At 39.4% G+C, this 18,001-nt stretch overlaps 1 protein-coding gene across 2 annotated transcripts in view; it reads left to right on the top strand.

The window, feature by feature from the left end:
• Positions 1-18,001, top strand: part of SLC12A7 (solute carrier family 12 member 7) — a 2,260,604-nt gene that overhangs the window by 1,509,205 nt on the left and 733,398 nt on the right. For both annotated transcript variants that reach the window (XM_044065144.1, XM_044065145.1), the window contains one exon: positions 17,835-17,889. In XM_044065144.1, coding sequence (XP_043921079.1) covers positions 17,835-17,889 — 55 coding nt within the window. The remainder of the gene's footprint in view (positions 1-17,834; positions 17,890-18,001) is intronic.

The raw sequence follows: 18,001 nt of genomic DNA, 5'->3' as shown, positions 1-18,001 counted from the left end.
GCGAGTGCTCTACCACTATGCTATTGCTATTTGGCTTAATTTGCATATAAGTAGTTTATTATCCTCTTCGATGTCTACAATGTTAACTGTAGCTAAGCAATGGGCAAACCCACGCATACATGCGCAATTACGGCAGCTATATCGGGAATAATAAAAAAAAAAAAGGAAAGCTTTATATTTTAAACTTGTACAGGAATTTAGAATGTTGGGGGAGTGTAGCGTTTGGTATGTAGACATTTGAGTGGACTCGCTCATTTCAGTTGACATTTGCAGTTTAGGCACTTGCAGGGGCGTGGATATTTGGACTGCTCGGCAGTCTGACATGCCCCCTGCACTCGTGCATGTTCCGTGTTAGCCTTAGAGTTGAGTCAGCGCACCCTCATGAATATGCATGACACGCTGACATCATACTCTTAGACTGCAGTTTCCGAGTAAGACTTATTACACGGAGGATTAGTGAATCCCGGCCTAAATGTTTTACTAACATGCATTTTACTCAATTTTTGCTTGTGTGTTGATTGCGTTGGTGGATTTCTGCAGTATCCTTTTCATCCACAGCCTAGTTATGAAGGGCAGTAAAAAAAAACATAAAATACAATGCATGCACAATATACTGAAATTGATATTGAGTATATAATTAGAAATGGGGTTTGTTCAGAGAGGTAATAATATACAAAGAAGATTCTGATGATAAATAAGTAGAATTATAAGTGAGACTCCTAATGCGAGCATAAAATGCAATGTGAAAAAGTGCCTTTAAGTGGTACTAAAGGATAATCTGTACAGTCTAGACAGAATAGCCATGCACAGAGGATAACTAGTATGCTCATGTCTTTATTGCTAATATCTAATAGAAAGATTTTTATTATACACTAACTCCAAAACAGATGCTTTGATAATCATCAATCGAACACTGTGAAAGCTTTTTACAAAAGACTGATATAGGTTTACGTTTTTCTGATTTCTTGAGGTAGAATATTCTAGGCTACCGTAGCTGTACTGGAGAAATAATTTCTGCTGTGTCTAGGCCAGCAAGAGGGCTAACAAGGGAAAGAACAACCTGGTTTTAAATCTGTAGAGGATCATAAAAGGATGTTTAGTAAGATAAGGACAGTATCCAAAAGTAGCACTTTAAAGGTTAAGAGGTCATCAATAGACTGGCATGCATGCCTCTCAACTGTCCAGGTTTTTGCAGAATGTCCAGAATTTTGCCCCATATTTTTGGTTTGTTCCTCATAAACTTTGTTTTTTTTTTTCTGGTAATTCAGTAAGGATTGTGGTCACTAAATAATGACATACATTTGAAATTCAGATTTCATATCCTTCCGAAAATACACGCTAACACAAAAACACTGTTATTCAGTTAACTTTCTAAGTTTATAAAACCAATATTTAAAATCTGTCCCTATTTTTGGGCCTTTGTCCCTCCATTATTTTAGACTTTGCCCAGATTTCTTGCCCCAAAAGGTTGAGAGTTTGTGACGTTCCCTCACTGGGCCAGTAATCGAGGATTCTGAATCTTTAACACTGGCACTGGAGAGTGGCGTTCACTTGGAACAAAAATGGATAAACCCAGTCTTTCCACATGCACTACTTTGCATAAAACACAATTTCCCTTAAGAGCACACAGGGAACACACTCATTCAAGGGTTTGGATTTTTCCATCTGTCTCCCTGCAGGTCCCTAGTAAGACTCTCCACTTCACAGCTATAGAGTTGAGACCTCACCCTAGTGTCCAAGCCAAGTTCTCCAGCACCCACTCTGTGAAACCAGTAATTCGTGTCCCTAATCCAAACAGCTGACACACACACTCTTTGAGATTTGATGTTACACACACACACACACACACACACACACACACACACACACACACACACACACACACACACACACACATACATACACACGGGAAAGGCTAGCACAGATTTACTAGCTATAGCCCCTTCTGCCCAGACTGTAAGGTAGTTACACCACCACCAGACACTCCAAAGCCTGCTACTCTAGCACTCTTGCAAGGATGCACAATTAAACTGAGTGAAATTAATATTAATACAAATGGTAGTTTGACCAACAGCAAGGCTTTCAGGAGTGGCCAGAGCTGTCACCAAATACATACAAGTACTCTAAGAGATTAAAATATTCTCTAAAAGACTAGCCACAATGGCAAGTTTAAATATATTTGATAATAAATAAGAAAAGAACATGAAAATACTAAATATCTGTTTACAGTAACACCAACGTTTCAGTGGCAGGAAATATTAAAATAACACAGGTGAATAGATTCACACAGATACAGAAAAACAGTACTTAACTAATGTCACTATTTTTCCTGACTGATCTAAAGAATTACTGTTCCCTGGTCACTTACTAGAGCAAGGCAAGATAAAGTAGGTGAGGGATCCTTCTCTCACAGTTTCCAAAAAGAGACTGCCATGAGACTTCAGTCTCACCTAGTATTAAAATATAATTTATTTAGTTATTTAACATTTGTTTACCAGGAAAGTCAGACTTGGAAGAAAGCCAATTTTCAGTAGAGGCCTAGGGCGAAACACTCCAGGCGCATGTCTTTGTAATATGGGAGGAAACCGGACCACCCAGAGGAAACCCACACAAACGCAGGGAGGACATGCAGACTCTGCACAGATGGCACAACAGCTGAAAATCGAACCAGAGAACCTCTTGCTGTGAGGCAACAATGCGACCGCTGCACCACTGTGCTGTCAAAAATTACTATGGAGATGCTGGGGATTGAACCCAGGACCTCATACATTTTTAGATTTTTAGTGATGGATTACAGAATGACATCACATATATCTTTGTCATCTGAATTCTGGTTCCCAACCCCCCCCCCCTTTGGCTAGAAGCTGCCAGGATTTAGCACATATGTATCAATAATAAACACACACACACAGAGCCTTGCTAAGAATTTCTGCAGCTCCCGGAAATCATGAAACAATTTCAAATCTCCACCTTTCCAGAATAGCAATTAGTTCACCCAAAAGACAGCGCAGAAAGCTTCCTATTACAGACTTTTTGTCTCTGGCTGCATTGAGAACTGTAAGATAAATCTTTATGGCCTATGCTCAGTAATTTAATTTCAGAATATTTTCAAAGTTAGGTGGATTGAGATTAACCTCTTTGCCAGTATCCTCTGTTAAACGTATACATTTAAGCAATTACAATAATGAATGTGTATTTCTTTTTCTGTCCAGCAGGACACACAAGCAGCTTTACAAATACATTTTCAACACAACCATCTGTACAAATCAGTTTGATATACAAATGACATATAATTCTTTACAAAAATTCAGGTAGCTGTGCTGCCATATGTTACACATCCACTGCCCTACTTCTCCTGGTTTAGATGGCATTACCTCACATTGTCACATAGGTATGCTGGCATGTACTGTTACAGGAAGCCATTGTATGTTTGTAAAATTAGATAATAGTGCTAATGCTGCATACATAGTGAGAGGGGCATGACCCATCGCACTTTGTTAAATGTAGTTCAAAGTAAGGCTACGTTATGGCTGAAGTTTACAGCAAGTAAAGAAAGGGAACATTCAAGTTTATAAATAAGTAAATTAATCCTTAATGCTTCCCCGGCTTTGAAAATGGTTATTTTCTAGGATAACTTGAGATGTTTCAGGACCTTATTGGTAGCTGTCTTTGCTTAATATTACAGGGAGAGTTGTAGGCTAGCACAATGACTTAAAGACCTCGGTAATTATGATATTGTTGTTGGGCAACAGGGATAAAATTGGAAGGGGGAATTAGGACTGAGAGAGTGTTTCTGGTCTGTACCAAATAGCAGAGAAGCATTTTTAGGAGTTCAGAGTAAGTTTCTTTGTAGCCACATGCAGAGTTCCATTGAATCTCTCTCTGTAGATCTTACTGGACAGCAATGCTGTTTTACCTCATTTTGTTAGGAGAATATAATCAGCAAAAACTGCAAGCATTGTTTATGGGATTTATTAACATAAATTAAGAATGTGTAAAAATAGTGTAGGATGTAGTAATGATCCCCATGGGGCACCTGATTCAAATGTTTTAATAAGTAATCTGAACATCAAGCTATGACAGCCATAGCAAATGCCATTTACATTGCTTAATTCCTTAGAAACTTCTGGAGACACAACAGAGCAAAGAAAATGATAGGTAGGACAGACAAACTTTCCATGTGCTTCAAACTGCATCCTTGCTCTTAACAATGTTTACCAGCTGGGCTTAACTCCTGAAAAACAAGATACTAAAAGTAGTCACATCAGCCGTTTTAACACTCTGTTAATATGCCATATCTGCATAGTAAAGACAGATAAGGTACTGGTCGGTACAGGAAGTTGAGAGCAGGGCTTTATTATCCTTGTCTGTACATAGTTGATGAGACTGCGTTTGCACTTTTATGTACAGTTCTGGAAACCTGTCATAGCAAAAATATGAACAAGAGAAATGTGGTTCAAGTTCTTTCCCAGATACCACAGAACAGTAATGAAAAGTTAATATATACATTCTTTTAAAAAGAAGCCTGGGGGCAAATATATGTAGAAATTCATCAAAGTATCAGTCTAGGGTACTATCATTTTTCAAGAATTGCAAATGTGAGCTCACAAGTTGAAGATTCAAGATTGTGACTCGAGAGAGAAAATAAGCAGTGAATGACTACTTGACTAGAACAATCTTTATGCGGTTGCACATTTATCGTTCTGCTACAATTCAAGAACTTGAAAATCCTACCCTGCAGAATGTTGTCAGTTATTTTAGTTTGTTTTTGAATTTATTTACTTAACCAGATATGTGGGCTGATACGAGAACCTTTTTTAGCCACAACCTGGGTCGAAGGCATGGTACACTTAATAGTAAGATGGTAACAGTGCAGTATTTGGTTGTATGTAGTATATAGATCATGTTGATAGTATCCTACACAATACTGTAGCTCAGCTATTGATAAATCTCTACATCAGGTTACCGTTGTCAGGTAGAAGTTATATCAGCTGACCTGTAATTACCTAATATCATATCTTAGTCCCTTGTGCAGCTGCACGTCTTTAGCTCACTGGTTTGTTTATATCTCTTCACCACAATTAAAAGTAGCAAAGTAACGAAAAACAAACACAAACTAAATAAAATAAGAAGGGCAAATGTGGCTCAGTCTCCACAGCTAAAGACCACGAATCCAACAGTTCCAAAAGACACTTTATTAACAAAAATAAATCACTGTGCTAGCGCTTTCATTTAAAACCATGTTAAACATCATCAGGCATTTAAAAAATTGTTACATCACATCCTTTTGTACTGCCACTTCATTTTACATTGGACCCTCAGCATGAGTGACATGCATATGTAATAACCTAATAAATATGAAGTAGATATATTAAGTATTGTTAAAAATATATATTAAAAATAGTAAAATACGTTGGATTTACTCATATGTCTCTAAAAGTGTTATAAATATATCCAAAAATAAATATGACTATAAATGAAAAGTTAAAATATCATTATAAATATGTCACATAAATACATTATAAATGTAAAAAATTCATGTAAAAATCATGTAAAAAAACTCATAAAATTACATAGACAATGCATAGAAAGTACATACATTAGAAAAATAAGACCACTTCATAAGGAGGGAGGAGCAGTTATTATGAGTCAACATATTTATAATATGAAATTGAGTAATATTTTAAACACAGATACTTATCTTGAAGTTTCTCTTAATGAGTTAAATGGGGCTTACAGAAAAATGTACGAACAATTAAATTATATACTTTTTGGAAAGACTGATTAACTTGGACTTGTATAACTATTTGAATATAACTACCCCAAGAATTCCTGTCTTTTTTGGAACCCCTAAAATTCATATAGGATTAGAATCCTGCATAGGGCATCTGTTTGAGTCCAGTGATCCTCTTGGTGAGGTACTTCTGTGGTCTTTCCAGCTGTTGCAGGTGTCTTGTAATATACATCCCAAATGGGGTGTTGTACTCTATGATGGGTCTGATGAGTGATGAGTAGAGGGGCACAATGACCTCTTTTGATCTGGATGAAAACCCTTTTGTGATTAGGTGGGCCACATAGAAGAATTTTCTAACCACTTTGGCAATGTGATTATCAAAGGAGAGATTACTGTCTATCCCAGTGTCCTCTAGTGATCCTCCATGTAATAATCATGCTATCACTACAACTGTCTCATCGTAGTCTTCTGTAGTGATCTTCTGTGTCTTAATACTAAGATCATTACAGCTTTCTATGTCATTCTAGTGTCCTGTAGTGGTCATCCATGTCCTAATAGTAGCATAACTACAGTTATGTCTCATCCAAGTGTCATCTAGTGCCCTTCTATGTCTTAATAAAGGTATCACTAAAACTGTTTCATCCCAGTGTCATCTGGTGATACTCCATGTCCTGATGATAGCATCATTACAATTCTGTCTCATTCTGATATCCTCTAGTGAGCCTAAATGTCCTAATAACAGCATCACTATAACTTTTATTCTCATCCCAGTGTCCTGTAGCAATCCTCAGTGTCCTAATAATAGCATCACTGCAACTGTCAGTCTAATCCCAGTGCCCTGTAGTTATTATCCATGTCCTTATAATGGCATAACTGCTACTTTTCCATTATTGGGGCAATAGTTCTAATGAGCTCGCAGTGATCGTTACTGATTTTCTGTTTACCTGTTAATACTTTCCTATGCTTGTACCTCATGGTTATTTAATACACTGACCATCTCTGAGCTAGCCTTCCTAAAAATTCATCCCCAACAAACCTAAACACTAATTAAGCGGTCCTATACTCACTTCAGATGTGAGGTTAATTTTATAAAAGACTAAGCTATGGCCTGAGCAATTCTATAGTACCGAATATGTAGTTGCCTCTTTTCATTTTATGACTGTTTTGCTGTTGCTTTAAGTTGCTACACTGCTTGGTATGCCATATCTGGTTTATTGCTAACTCCTGTGATTGTTTTTTACTGATGCAAGTTGCTTTTCTGGTGTTTAGGAATGGCTTACCGGTAACTCCTGTAATAAACAAGTTAAACGCATGACATTGTAAGATTTTTCAATCCCTCTATGTTGTTGTACTTGTATTCGTGTGCACGTAAGTTCCAGTTCGTGATGCATTACATTTTACTTAATTAACTGAAGATAGAGTTGCAATACCTTTGCATACGGTCGTGTATTGTGTTACAACTCATGGAAACAGCATTGTAAAAAAAAATACGACAGACTACAATAAATTAAACGGTACTCTAAACTCTGTTTACAATATGTATGTCAAGGGGTTAGTATGCAAATATTTTCCACTAAGCACCACTGACATGTTGACTAGCTGCCTTCTATTCCAAATAAAAGTTCGCTGTCAGTTCCTATGCCGTATGCAAAATGTAATATGAAAATCTGAGTCCAAACCAAATAAAAGTTTCTCGCTGGCTATTGGTACACAGTATTTGTTGTACCCGCTAGGCTCTTCCCCTCTGAAGGAACCATGAAAGCAGTACTTGGCTTAAACAAGTGCGACTTCATAGTACAGACACACACAGAACAGAAAAAGTAAATTTACCACTGAAGTAGACTAAAATTTATACACATCACTAATAAACTGCACCACTTAAAAATACAAGTCCATCATGTACTTATTTGGAAAAGTAGCTTATATCCGAAGTAAGCTGGACTTGTTTCCTGGAACTAGAGATGGGTGGAATTCAGCTAGAACTACAAGAAAGTAGTTGGGCCGATAACGGAAAGTGTTCATTAAGAGTGTTGCCCTGATAATGGAAAAGTACCGGCATAACTACACCTGCGTCTCATCCCATTGTCCTATACTGACCTTCCATGTCCAAGCATAACTACAACTCTCATTCTCATCCCGGTGTCCTGTAAGTATTCTCTGTGCCCTAATAATGGCATTGCTACAACTCTGTCTCATCCCATTTTACTCTAGTGACCCTCCATGAGAATGACAGTTGCAGTGATGCTATTATTAGGACATAGAGGATCATTAGAGGACACCGGAATGAGACTGACAGTTGTACTGATGCTTCTGTTGGGACATAGAGGATCACTAGAGGACACTGGGTTGAGAATGACAGTTGTAGTGATGCTGCTATTAGGACATAGAGGATCACTAGAGGACATCGAAATGAGAGTGACAGTTGTACTGATGCTGCTATTAGGACATAGATCCTCCAGTATCCTCTAATGATCCTCATTGTCCTAATAATAGCATGACTGAAACTGTCTCACTCCAGAGACCTCTAGTTATCCTCTGTGTCCTAGAACTAACACCACTACAACTCCATCTCATCCCAGTGTCCTCTAGAGATCCTCCATGTTCAAAAAATAGCACCACTACAAATTTAAATCTTGTTCCGTTGTCCTCTACTGATCCTCTGTGTCCTAATAATAGCATCACTATAGCTCTCAGTCTTATCCTCGTGTGTTCTACAGCTACATTTAAAAACTGCTTATAAATCAGGCAAACATCTTTACCTACAAGAGGCCTATCCCATGAAGTTAACAACTGTGATACACCCTATCAGCACCCTATTCCTTCAAGGAAGCATGTACTCTACAGCTCTGAAAATGGCTAATTACAATTCATCTACATAAAGGTGGTTCAGCATTCAAGTGCAATAACTCCTGATTATTGCTCTTATGTCCCTTTTGTCTGTTTTCCCTGAAGAAATGAATGTACATCCACCTACTACAATACCTTGCATATGCCATAATGTTCTGTCTCTGTCTCTGGTTTTCACCTAATGCATGGAAGTGAAATAGTTATCTGTCACCAAATTATTAATCTTGCTGAGAATGTTTGAAGACTGTTCTGTGATTTCGTTGCGGCTTTGATACTGTTAACCTTGGCATCCTTGTACAAGGATGTGTTAGCTATGGCATTTCCAGCTGCTACTTTCCTTGATTCTCTAGCTGCCTTCAGTTCATTTGTCATGCTGTCAGGTGGGCTGGCAGTATCTCACAATCCAAACCAGTTACCCTGAATAAGTTGTAAAGATCTGCTATTCTTTACTATCTTTATAAAGGATATTGCCACATCCAGTATACTTGCAAGACTCATTAAATATGCAGGTTTTTTTACTCCTCTGTTCCAATAAAGTACCTCATATGTCTGGCTAGCTTTGGACGTTTCTCCCAAATACAGTCCTGGCTGAACATTGTCTTCAACTCCAAGCTTAGACCAAAACAGTACTTCTGTCAGTCACAGAAACCAGGGTACCCACCACATTGCTGACGTCTCTCTGAAGGTAAAAATTCAACTGAAATGCAGTATAAATGATTGGTATGAAACTCAACTAGAAACTTTAGTCTGAAGAAGAAGCAGTCATCCTCAGAACAAACTAGGAATAAGGCTGCCTGTGTACAGCAAGGCAGGTCATGATATATCATAGGTGAGACACTTCAGCCTTGTCATTCTTATTTTAAACTTTTATCTACTTCTGTCATACTAATACATTTATCTGTAGTCAATCAGTAAAACCAGAGTAGGCTTGCTGATTTAAAAATAGTTTCTGTTTGTAAATTCTTGCATACACTGTTGGAAACTCTTGGGTTCTGTCTGGTGTGATTCTCAAACAATATGGAAATATATAGCTAATTGATAAGTATATTTCTTGGCATTTTACACTTTCAGACTTCTGCATTGTCTTAACTTTGCCTGACTGAATTGTTTTATATATTTTCTGGCATTGTTTTCTGTTTCTCATCTGTCCTGAAACTGCCCCCCCCCCCACCCTATTCTTGTGGTGTTGTTATAGTTGGTGGCTTTGCAGTTGCTCTCCCTTACTGTAAATTTGATCTGGGACACCCCTCCCAGTCTGGTGTTCACTCTACTTAATACAGAGAGAACATTTGAGAAGGCCAACCCACTTAGGTTCATAACCCCTCTGCTCCTCCTTCCTCTCTCCTTGCACTTTACTAAATAAATAAATAAAAAATTGCAAGTACTCAATTGTATTTATTCTGCTGCATTTATTACTGCTTGGTAGTAGCCTGATTAAATTGTAACTGTCATTCTAAGCATTTTGGTTTAAGCACTTGGGCTTCAGACCAGTTGTTTTACATTGAGAAGGTTTGTGGTCTGCACTGTTGTGGCAGGACAGGTAGCTTATATCGTTTTAAATTGAGAATTGCTGCTTGAAGGCTCAGTGTCTGTCATTCTAAAAGTGTATTTGTTCTGGTTTAAGCACTTGGGCTTCAGGCCAGTTATTTTACATTAAGAAGGTCTGTGGTCTGCACTCTTGTGGGAGGAGAGGTTAGATTCTGCCCTTCTGAGCTGGGAATTTCTGGTTAAAGGATTATTGTGCATGCTTATTTGAACTGTTTCTTTCTGAAATTTGTGTACCTTGTTTGCTGTAGCATAGACTAGATTCAGGCATGCTGAATCTAGCTTTATTTGTATAACGGAGCACTAATCCAGGCCATCTTTTTTGGAGAAGGTTCCCCTGCACCCTAGTGGCAGGAGTGTGCAGTTGGAACTTGTCTGATTGAAGACTGCTGGAACAGGGCTCAGTTTTGAGCTTTTTTACTGGTTAATTGGGTAATTTGTTTAAATCAGGTTGCTCATTTTCTATTGTTATATAAAAAAATTGCACCTTATTCGTCTGCTTTTACTGTATTTGTGTTTCTTCCTACTTTATTGCATTTATTCTGCTGCATTTATTACTTCTTGTTAGTAGCCTGATTAAATTGTAACTGTTATTCTAAGCCTTTGGTTGAAGCACTTGGGCTTCAGACCACTTGTTTTACATTAAGAAGGTTTGTGGTCTGCACTGTTGTGACAGGACAGGTAGCTTACCTCCTTCTAAGTTGGGAGTTGCTGATTGAAGGCTTAGTGTCTGTTATTCTAAGAGTGTATTAGTTCTGGTTTAAGCACTTCGGCTTCGGGCCACTTATTTTGTTTTAAGAAGGTGTGATCTGCACTCTTGTGGGAGGAGAGGGTAGATTCTACCCTTCTGAGCTGGGAGTTTCTGGTTAAAGGCTTATTGTGCCTGCTTATTTGAACTGTTTCTTTCGGAAATTGGTACGCCTTGTTTGCTTTAGCATCAACTAAATTTAGACCTGCTGAATCTAGCTTTGTTTGTATAACTTGAGCACTAATCCAGACCTTCATTTTTTGGAGAAGGTTCCCTGCACCCTAGTGGCAGGAGTGTGCAGTTAGAACTTGTCTGATCGAAGATTGTTGGAACTGGGCTCAGTTTTTAGCTTTTTATTGGTTAATTTGTTTAAATCAGTTTGCTACTGTTATATAAAAAAATATATATACTTTATGCTGCTCTTCAAAATTTTCCCTTAGAACTAGCCAGTTTTTTAGTTTTAGCACTCAAATCTGTTTCTTTGAGCTCAGCACTTGTTCAAAACTCATTGTAAGCACTAAATAAGCTACAAATTACTACAGCACTCAACTTTCCTCACTTGTCTAGAGGAACAAGTTTTTAGTACTTAATAAATAAGCACCTATCCAGGCATATCTAAGGGTCAGCTCCCGGTGTTTTCTCCTGTCTACCTGATGAATCTGGGCATCTTGGGGCAATGCAGCAATTGCCTCATGTACACAGACAACCCTCTCCTCCTACCACCCAACACTACAACCTGTGAGAGATGCAATTATATAGCCAAACTGGAAGTAGAGCTCTCTTTGCCCAAGACTGGACTAGACAGTCAAGAGGAGAAGGTAAACACTTGCACCACACCACACTTATCACATAGCCCTTCAAAACCTACACCACCAAAACACACACATAGCAACGCAAAACACACACCTACATTTCCGGAGGCTCTCGATAAAAATCTGCTCAAGCAACAGAGACCTCCAAAGCAGAAACGCATGCAACCTCCACCCGCCAACACAACCCAAATGACACATAGCCCACAAACTCAGTGTGCCACTCAACCACAGCCCATCTGACATAACAACGTACCCAACACTCTAGTCATAGGTGACTCTATAGTCAGGCACACTGATGTTCCACTCACCCGGCTAAACAAGGAGAAAGTTACTGTCAGCTGCCTGTCGGGTGCCAGGATCTGCCACAATATGCACACACTCAGGTCACTCCACAACAAGCACAAATATGACTCTGTCATTATCCATGTTGGTGTGAATGACCTGAGACGTACCTCCCTGAACTACATGAAAAGAGACATGGAGGAGCTCTCCGATCTTGTAGCCCAGGCAGGTATGACCCTAGCCCTGAATAGTATCCTGCCATCACCCAGAATGATACCACAGTACAAGGACAAAATGATTGATTTCAACAATTGGCTAAGCTTCTGGTGTCATTCTAAGGGGATCCAGTATCTGTCTGCCTGGGATGACATGATCGACAGACTGCGATGCTTTGCCAGAGATGGCCTGCACATGTCGCCCTTGGGTTTCTGGATACTGGCTAAGGCTCTTGTCACCCCTGTAGTTCCTCTTTTAAGCAAGGTTCAAATGACAAATTCACCACCGTAACAGGTACAAGCAAGCAAAATCTGAGGGTAATGCTACTCAATGCTATAAGTATAAACCTGAAAATGCATTCACTCGAGGCACTCCTTAAAATGGAGAACATCAACATCTGTGCAGTGACAGAGACCTGGTTCAAAGCTGCAGAGAGCACCCCTGCATTACCAGGCTATAATTCATAGCACACCTTTCGGCCACCTAACTTGGACCGAGACACTAAAGGTGGAGGCGTGTCCATATTCATTAAGGATATCCACACCTCCAGGCTAATTGCTCAGCATAATGCATCTGAGATTATCCAAGTGCAACTAACTATGGGCAAGATCACAATCCAAATTTTAACTCGATACAGATCCCCCACCATGCCCCAGGATTCCCACTCCTCATTTCTTGATACACTGGAAAATATTAGGGTACAACCCAACACCCTAATAATGGGTGATTTCAACTACCCCACCATTAACTGGGAAAACTACTCGTGTACCAACTCTTTTGCTCAACGTTTTCTGAAATCCATAAATTCCAATGCCTTGGATCAACTTATCCACACCCCCACCAGGGGCGGCAATATCCTAGACCTGGTCATTAGCAACATGGGTGACTGGTGTTCCACACCAGAGGTCAATTCCTCGTTGGTCAGATCCGACCACAAGCTAATCAGCCTAGACATACACATCCTGCCTCCACTGCCCCCCCCCCCCCATTAAGGAAAATACCGTAAAAAAATTCTACAAAGCCAACTTCACACTTCTTAAGATAGAAGTGGCAAACTTCACAACAACCATGCAGACAGACAGTAGAGGTATGACTGTTGAATCCAACACAAATGCACTTTATAAGCACTTACATGAGTGCATGGATAGTGCTATACCTAACAGAACCAAGATGCTATCCTACAAAAAAAGGAAGCCAATCTGGTGGTCCCCTGCCATAAACAAACGCTACAACAGAAGAAAGAAACTGTTGCAAAAAGAGTAAAATCCCATGACTGGCAGAAATCCCTGGTCAGCTTTAATAAAAAGCTGAGATCCCTCATAAAGTCCTACAAAGCTAGTTATGAAAACAAAATCGCCACTGATTCTAAAGACAACTACAAAGCATTCTATAGCTACGTCAAGAATCTCAATGGCAACACTCAGATCTGCTCTGAGTTACAGCACAATGACACTAAATATACCGAACCAACTGATATTGCCAACATCCTGACAGATAGGTTCAGTGCTAACTTTACCCCCGTCTCATCCCCTAAAAGGCCCATCTCTATACCGGAAGAATGCAAAGTTCCTGTAATCATGGCTGCACAGGTAAAAACCACACTCTCCAAAGCCAAGAACACAGCATCCTTGTAACCTGACAACATCCCAGGCTGCGTTCTACATGAACTACAGAATGAACTGGCACCCCACCTAAGCACCATGTTCAATCATAGCCTCACCTCAGGCGTTTTTGTCCACTGAAAGGCGCACAGTCAATGTTATCCCACTCCACAAAGGGGGAGCCACCACAGACCCCGAGAACTACCACCCCATTAGCCTAATGAGCCTGGTCTGTAAGGCCATGGAATGTATCATCACGAAACTTATAAACAAAGACATTGGTAATCTCCAAACTCTGGACCCCACCCAGTTCGGGTTTGTAAAAGGCAGATCATGTCTCCTAAACCTGATTGACTTCTTTGAAGCAGTCACCAAAGCCATAGAGGAGGGTAAGGTGGTTCACACAGCCTGTCTAGATCTTGCCAAGGCTTTTGACCCACTCTGGAATTATAGATAAACTCTCTAAACTAGGTATAAATCCCTATGTCACAAGATGGGTTGCATACTGGCTGGCTGACAGAACCCACACTGTGAAAGTAGCAGACTCCAAGTCCGACTTCAGACCATTGGCAAGTGGAGTACCACAGGGTTCAGTCCTGTGTCCTGTCCTGTTTGGTATCTACTTTTCTGAAGTACAGGCTAACACAGCAGGTCTTTGGCTAACGAAGTTCGCAGATGACTGCAAACTAGGAGCCATAATTGAAACTGCTAATGATGTGGACATCCTACAATATGGCCTCGCTGAGGCAGATGCCTGGTGTCAAAGCCATGACCTCAAGCTCAATGCCAAAAAGTGCATTCTCAGCCCCTTTGGTAAAAACTCTGTACCCATGAGCTACCATATAGGTGGTAGTCTACATCTGTACCCATGAGCTACAACATAGGTGGTAGTCTACTTAACACCGAAAGTCTGATAAGAGACCTTGGGACACAGGTGAACAGTAGTCTCTCCTTTGATAATCACATTGCCACAGTAGTCAGAAAATCCTTCTACGTGGCACACCTCATCACAAAAGGTTTCTCATCCAGGAAAAGAGGTCATTGTTCCCTTCTACTCATCATTCATTAGACCCATTATAGAGTACAACGCCCCTTTTAGTATGTACCTCACAAGACATCTACAACAACTGGAAAGGCCACAGAAATACCTCACAAAGAGGATTCATGGCCTCAAACAGATGCCCTACACAGACTGTCTCAAAAAACTCCAGCTTTACTCCATCGCATATCGGCTACTCAGAGGCGATCTCTGCCTAACATTCAAAGCTATGTCAAACCCAGAGCTGTTGGACATGCTCCACTTAAAGAAATACCAATCCCTCCAAGCTACACGCTTTAGGGACCTAAACCTTGTCACCACAATAAACAGAACATGCTGGAGGGATAGATTCCTGTCCCAAAGACTTCCCATACTCTGGAACAAATTACCTGTCTATATCAAACAAAACTCCTCATTAGCACTCTTCAAGAAAAATCTTGATGATTGGATGGGAAATAGGAAATTCACCCCAGGAATCACCTCTGTGGCTCTGCTCGACAGGGGCACAGGAAAATAATTTTCTTGGGTGGCAAAAGCCAGGGTACCTTTTTGGGTAGGCTTGTATAGGCCCTAGGGCCGATACCCCAGTACCTACATATGAACTGATCAAAACAGAATAGCAACATTTACATCAGGTCATCTGCAACAGGACCTATCTCTGCATTGTATTCTTACCTATGTAATGGCTTAAATTCAGCCTGTGTGCAAACATAGTTGTCTTAAGGACTGCCCATGCCATATTATAACATAGAGAACAGGACCTGTCCTTATAAAATCTCTAGAATGGTATGTCCCTCCTCAGTTGTCTCATTTAGGCATAGACGAATCCCTTTCACTTAATTAAGCATTGAAATTAATACTATTATTTGGTAAGCAGATATGTAAATCATTTTTTGTCCTTCCTTATTTGTAATCCTCTAGTAGAACCTGAAAAATGTCCACATGTTCAGTGTTCAGCCCTGGTTAACAAATTATACAAAAACATAATTAGATGAAACTGCAACTGAATCCATTATACAGTCCTCCTTACTGCAAAAGTGTTACGGGGAATGTCCAGTCATGAATCTAGCACCTGCACTTTGGAATATCTGTCCGATGATCTAAGAATACTCTCTCAAAGAATGCTTATTAGGAAAGCTGTCAGAAATCACCTTTATACCAGCCAAGAATTTATGCTTGACAATGAGTTCTTATCAGACTGAAATTATATTTATTATCTTCATTGCTTCATGTTATTATAAACTTAGCTTTTGAGTAATTTAGTAAAGGCCTGGGTGTGGAATAAGTTTTGATGAGACCATGGACATCCTTAGAGGTTCTGTTAAACAAAATGGGAAATCAGGAGGAGACGGCAAGGCATTACCCAGAATGGTCTCAGCAAGGGTGACTTCAGCTATGAATGGTGTTGAGATGTAGAAAATCTCTCTTGAGAAACTTTTGAATCCAGTGCCTGTGCCTTTCTCTGAGGAGGTAGTACCAAAGTAAGATGGTGGGATTCAATCCATTTTTTATATAAGTCCATTTTGGTGATTAAATAGATTTGTTGATGCAAGGATGGAAGGGTTGATAAAATCCAGGTCAAACTGATTAAATAATCTTGCTTAAAAAAACAAAACAAAAAAAAACAGCTGGCCTAATTTTAACTAATTTCTATCAGACATAAGTCTTGTCTAAAATAACTACATGTTTTATCAGTTCATTGTGATAAGCACAAGCTCATTGCAGTCTAGTAAATCACATTTATCACATTGCCATAGTAAAATGCAGTATTTCTGTACATTATAAGTCTGTACGTTATAAGTAATTAACTCAGTAACATTTTCAACCGAAGCTGATCAGGTGACAGTCAAAGAAGACAGATGAGTCATTGAATGTCCCTTTAGCTGCATGGACACCAGTTTGTAATAAAAAGTTAGCTACAGAAGTTTATATGTAGTGCCATATCACAAAAGTACGATGTCAAGAAGTATTTTTTCTTTTCCTTTTTCTGCCTCCACTTGCCACCCATCAGACATCTTTTAACTAGTCAGTCCATTTCTTCCTCTTTACATGATCCCAGGAAGCTGTCAGCAGTTCTTGTTTGCCCTGTACTGCATTCCATGTATGACAGCATGTTGTGTGCAGGCCTACTGGCACATGTTTGTTTCAGTACAAGCACTTAATCCGTACTACAGCACAAAGGTGCTCCTTACAGGTTGCACTCAGCTGTACCTGTAGTGTTACCCCTTGTGACACTTGCTTTACTCAGAGTACCAACAGTATAGCTCTTTTGGATGCCTACTTCCATAACTGATGAGGCAATGATGGGTGTTCACTCATACTCTTCATATCTGCCTGCAGTACTGGCCAGGTTACTGCTCAGTCCTTGGTCATCTGGGTTGTAGTCAGGACTTTATTCCTTAACAGTGCAAAGCCTGTATAGTGTTTCTAGTTAGATATTGCTAACTGCTGTCATAGAGCACTGGCCATGAAAATTAAGTAGTTTAGCAAATCAGTGCTGGTTGTCTGTACTAGTATTGTGTGTGTGTGTGTGTGTGTGTGTGTGTGTGTGTGTGTGTGTGTGTGTGTGTGTGTGAGTGAAGAAGGAACAAATGATTATCTGGTACTGTCTTTTGAGTTACTGCGGCTCATTTCTCCCATTTGAATATCAATGAACTTGACATAATTTCTGTCCTCAGATTGTACAGATCAGCATTTCCACTAAAAGTTAAAGTGCAGATTGCATATTCTGTACAACTTAATTTTCATTCTGAGAAAATGGTTGATTTCTGTAGCAAGTACATAGTCAATTATTTCAATAATATTTCGTTGAAACACATCCAAAGTGTGTAGAGAGTCTTTAAGTAGAAGATTTTGTGATGTACGGCTGCAAAATATGTACAAAGGCTAGCAGCACCACATAATCATATAAAGAATACATTTACTTCCATTAGAATGTGTATAGGCATAGTTAATGTCTCTTTGTGTTCTCTAATATTTAATTAATGTGTAATTTCATTTTCTTCAACAGACTATGTTGACTGCAATATCCATGAGTGCGATTGCAACAAATGGAGTTGTCCCAGGTAATCCGCTTTAATGTTTCAGTGCTAAAAGTTTATTATATTTGTATCAGACTACATGTAATACCCATCTGAGATAGCTTTATCAAGGGAATAAATTTATTTATACTGAGGA

This window comes from Protopterus annectens, chromosome 3.part0 (genome assembly GCF_019279795.1).
Source record: "Protopterus annectens isolate FY-2018-M chromosome 3.part0, PAN1.0, whole genome shotgun sequence".
Classification (NCBI taxonomy): domain Eukaryota; kingdom Metazoa; phylum Chordata; order Ceratodontiformes; family Protopteridae; genus Protopterus; species Protopterus annectens.
The sequence above is the reverse complement of the archived record's forward strand: the minus strand, read 5'-3'. Positions and strand labels throughout refer to the sequence as shown.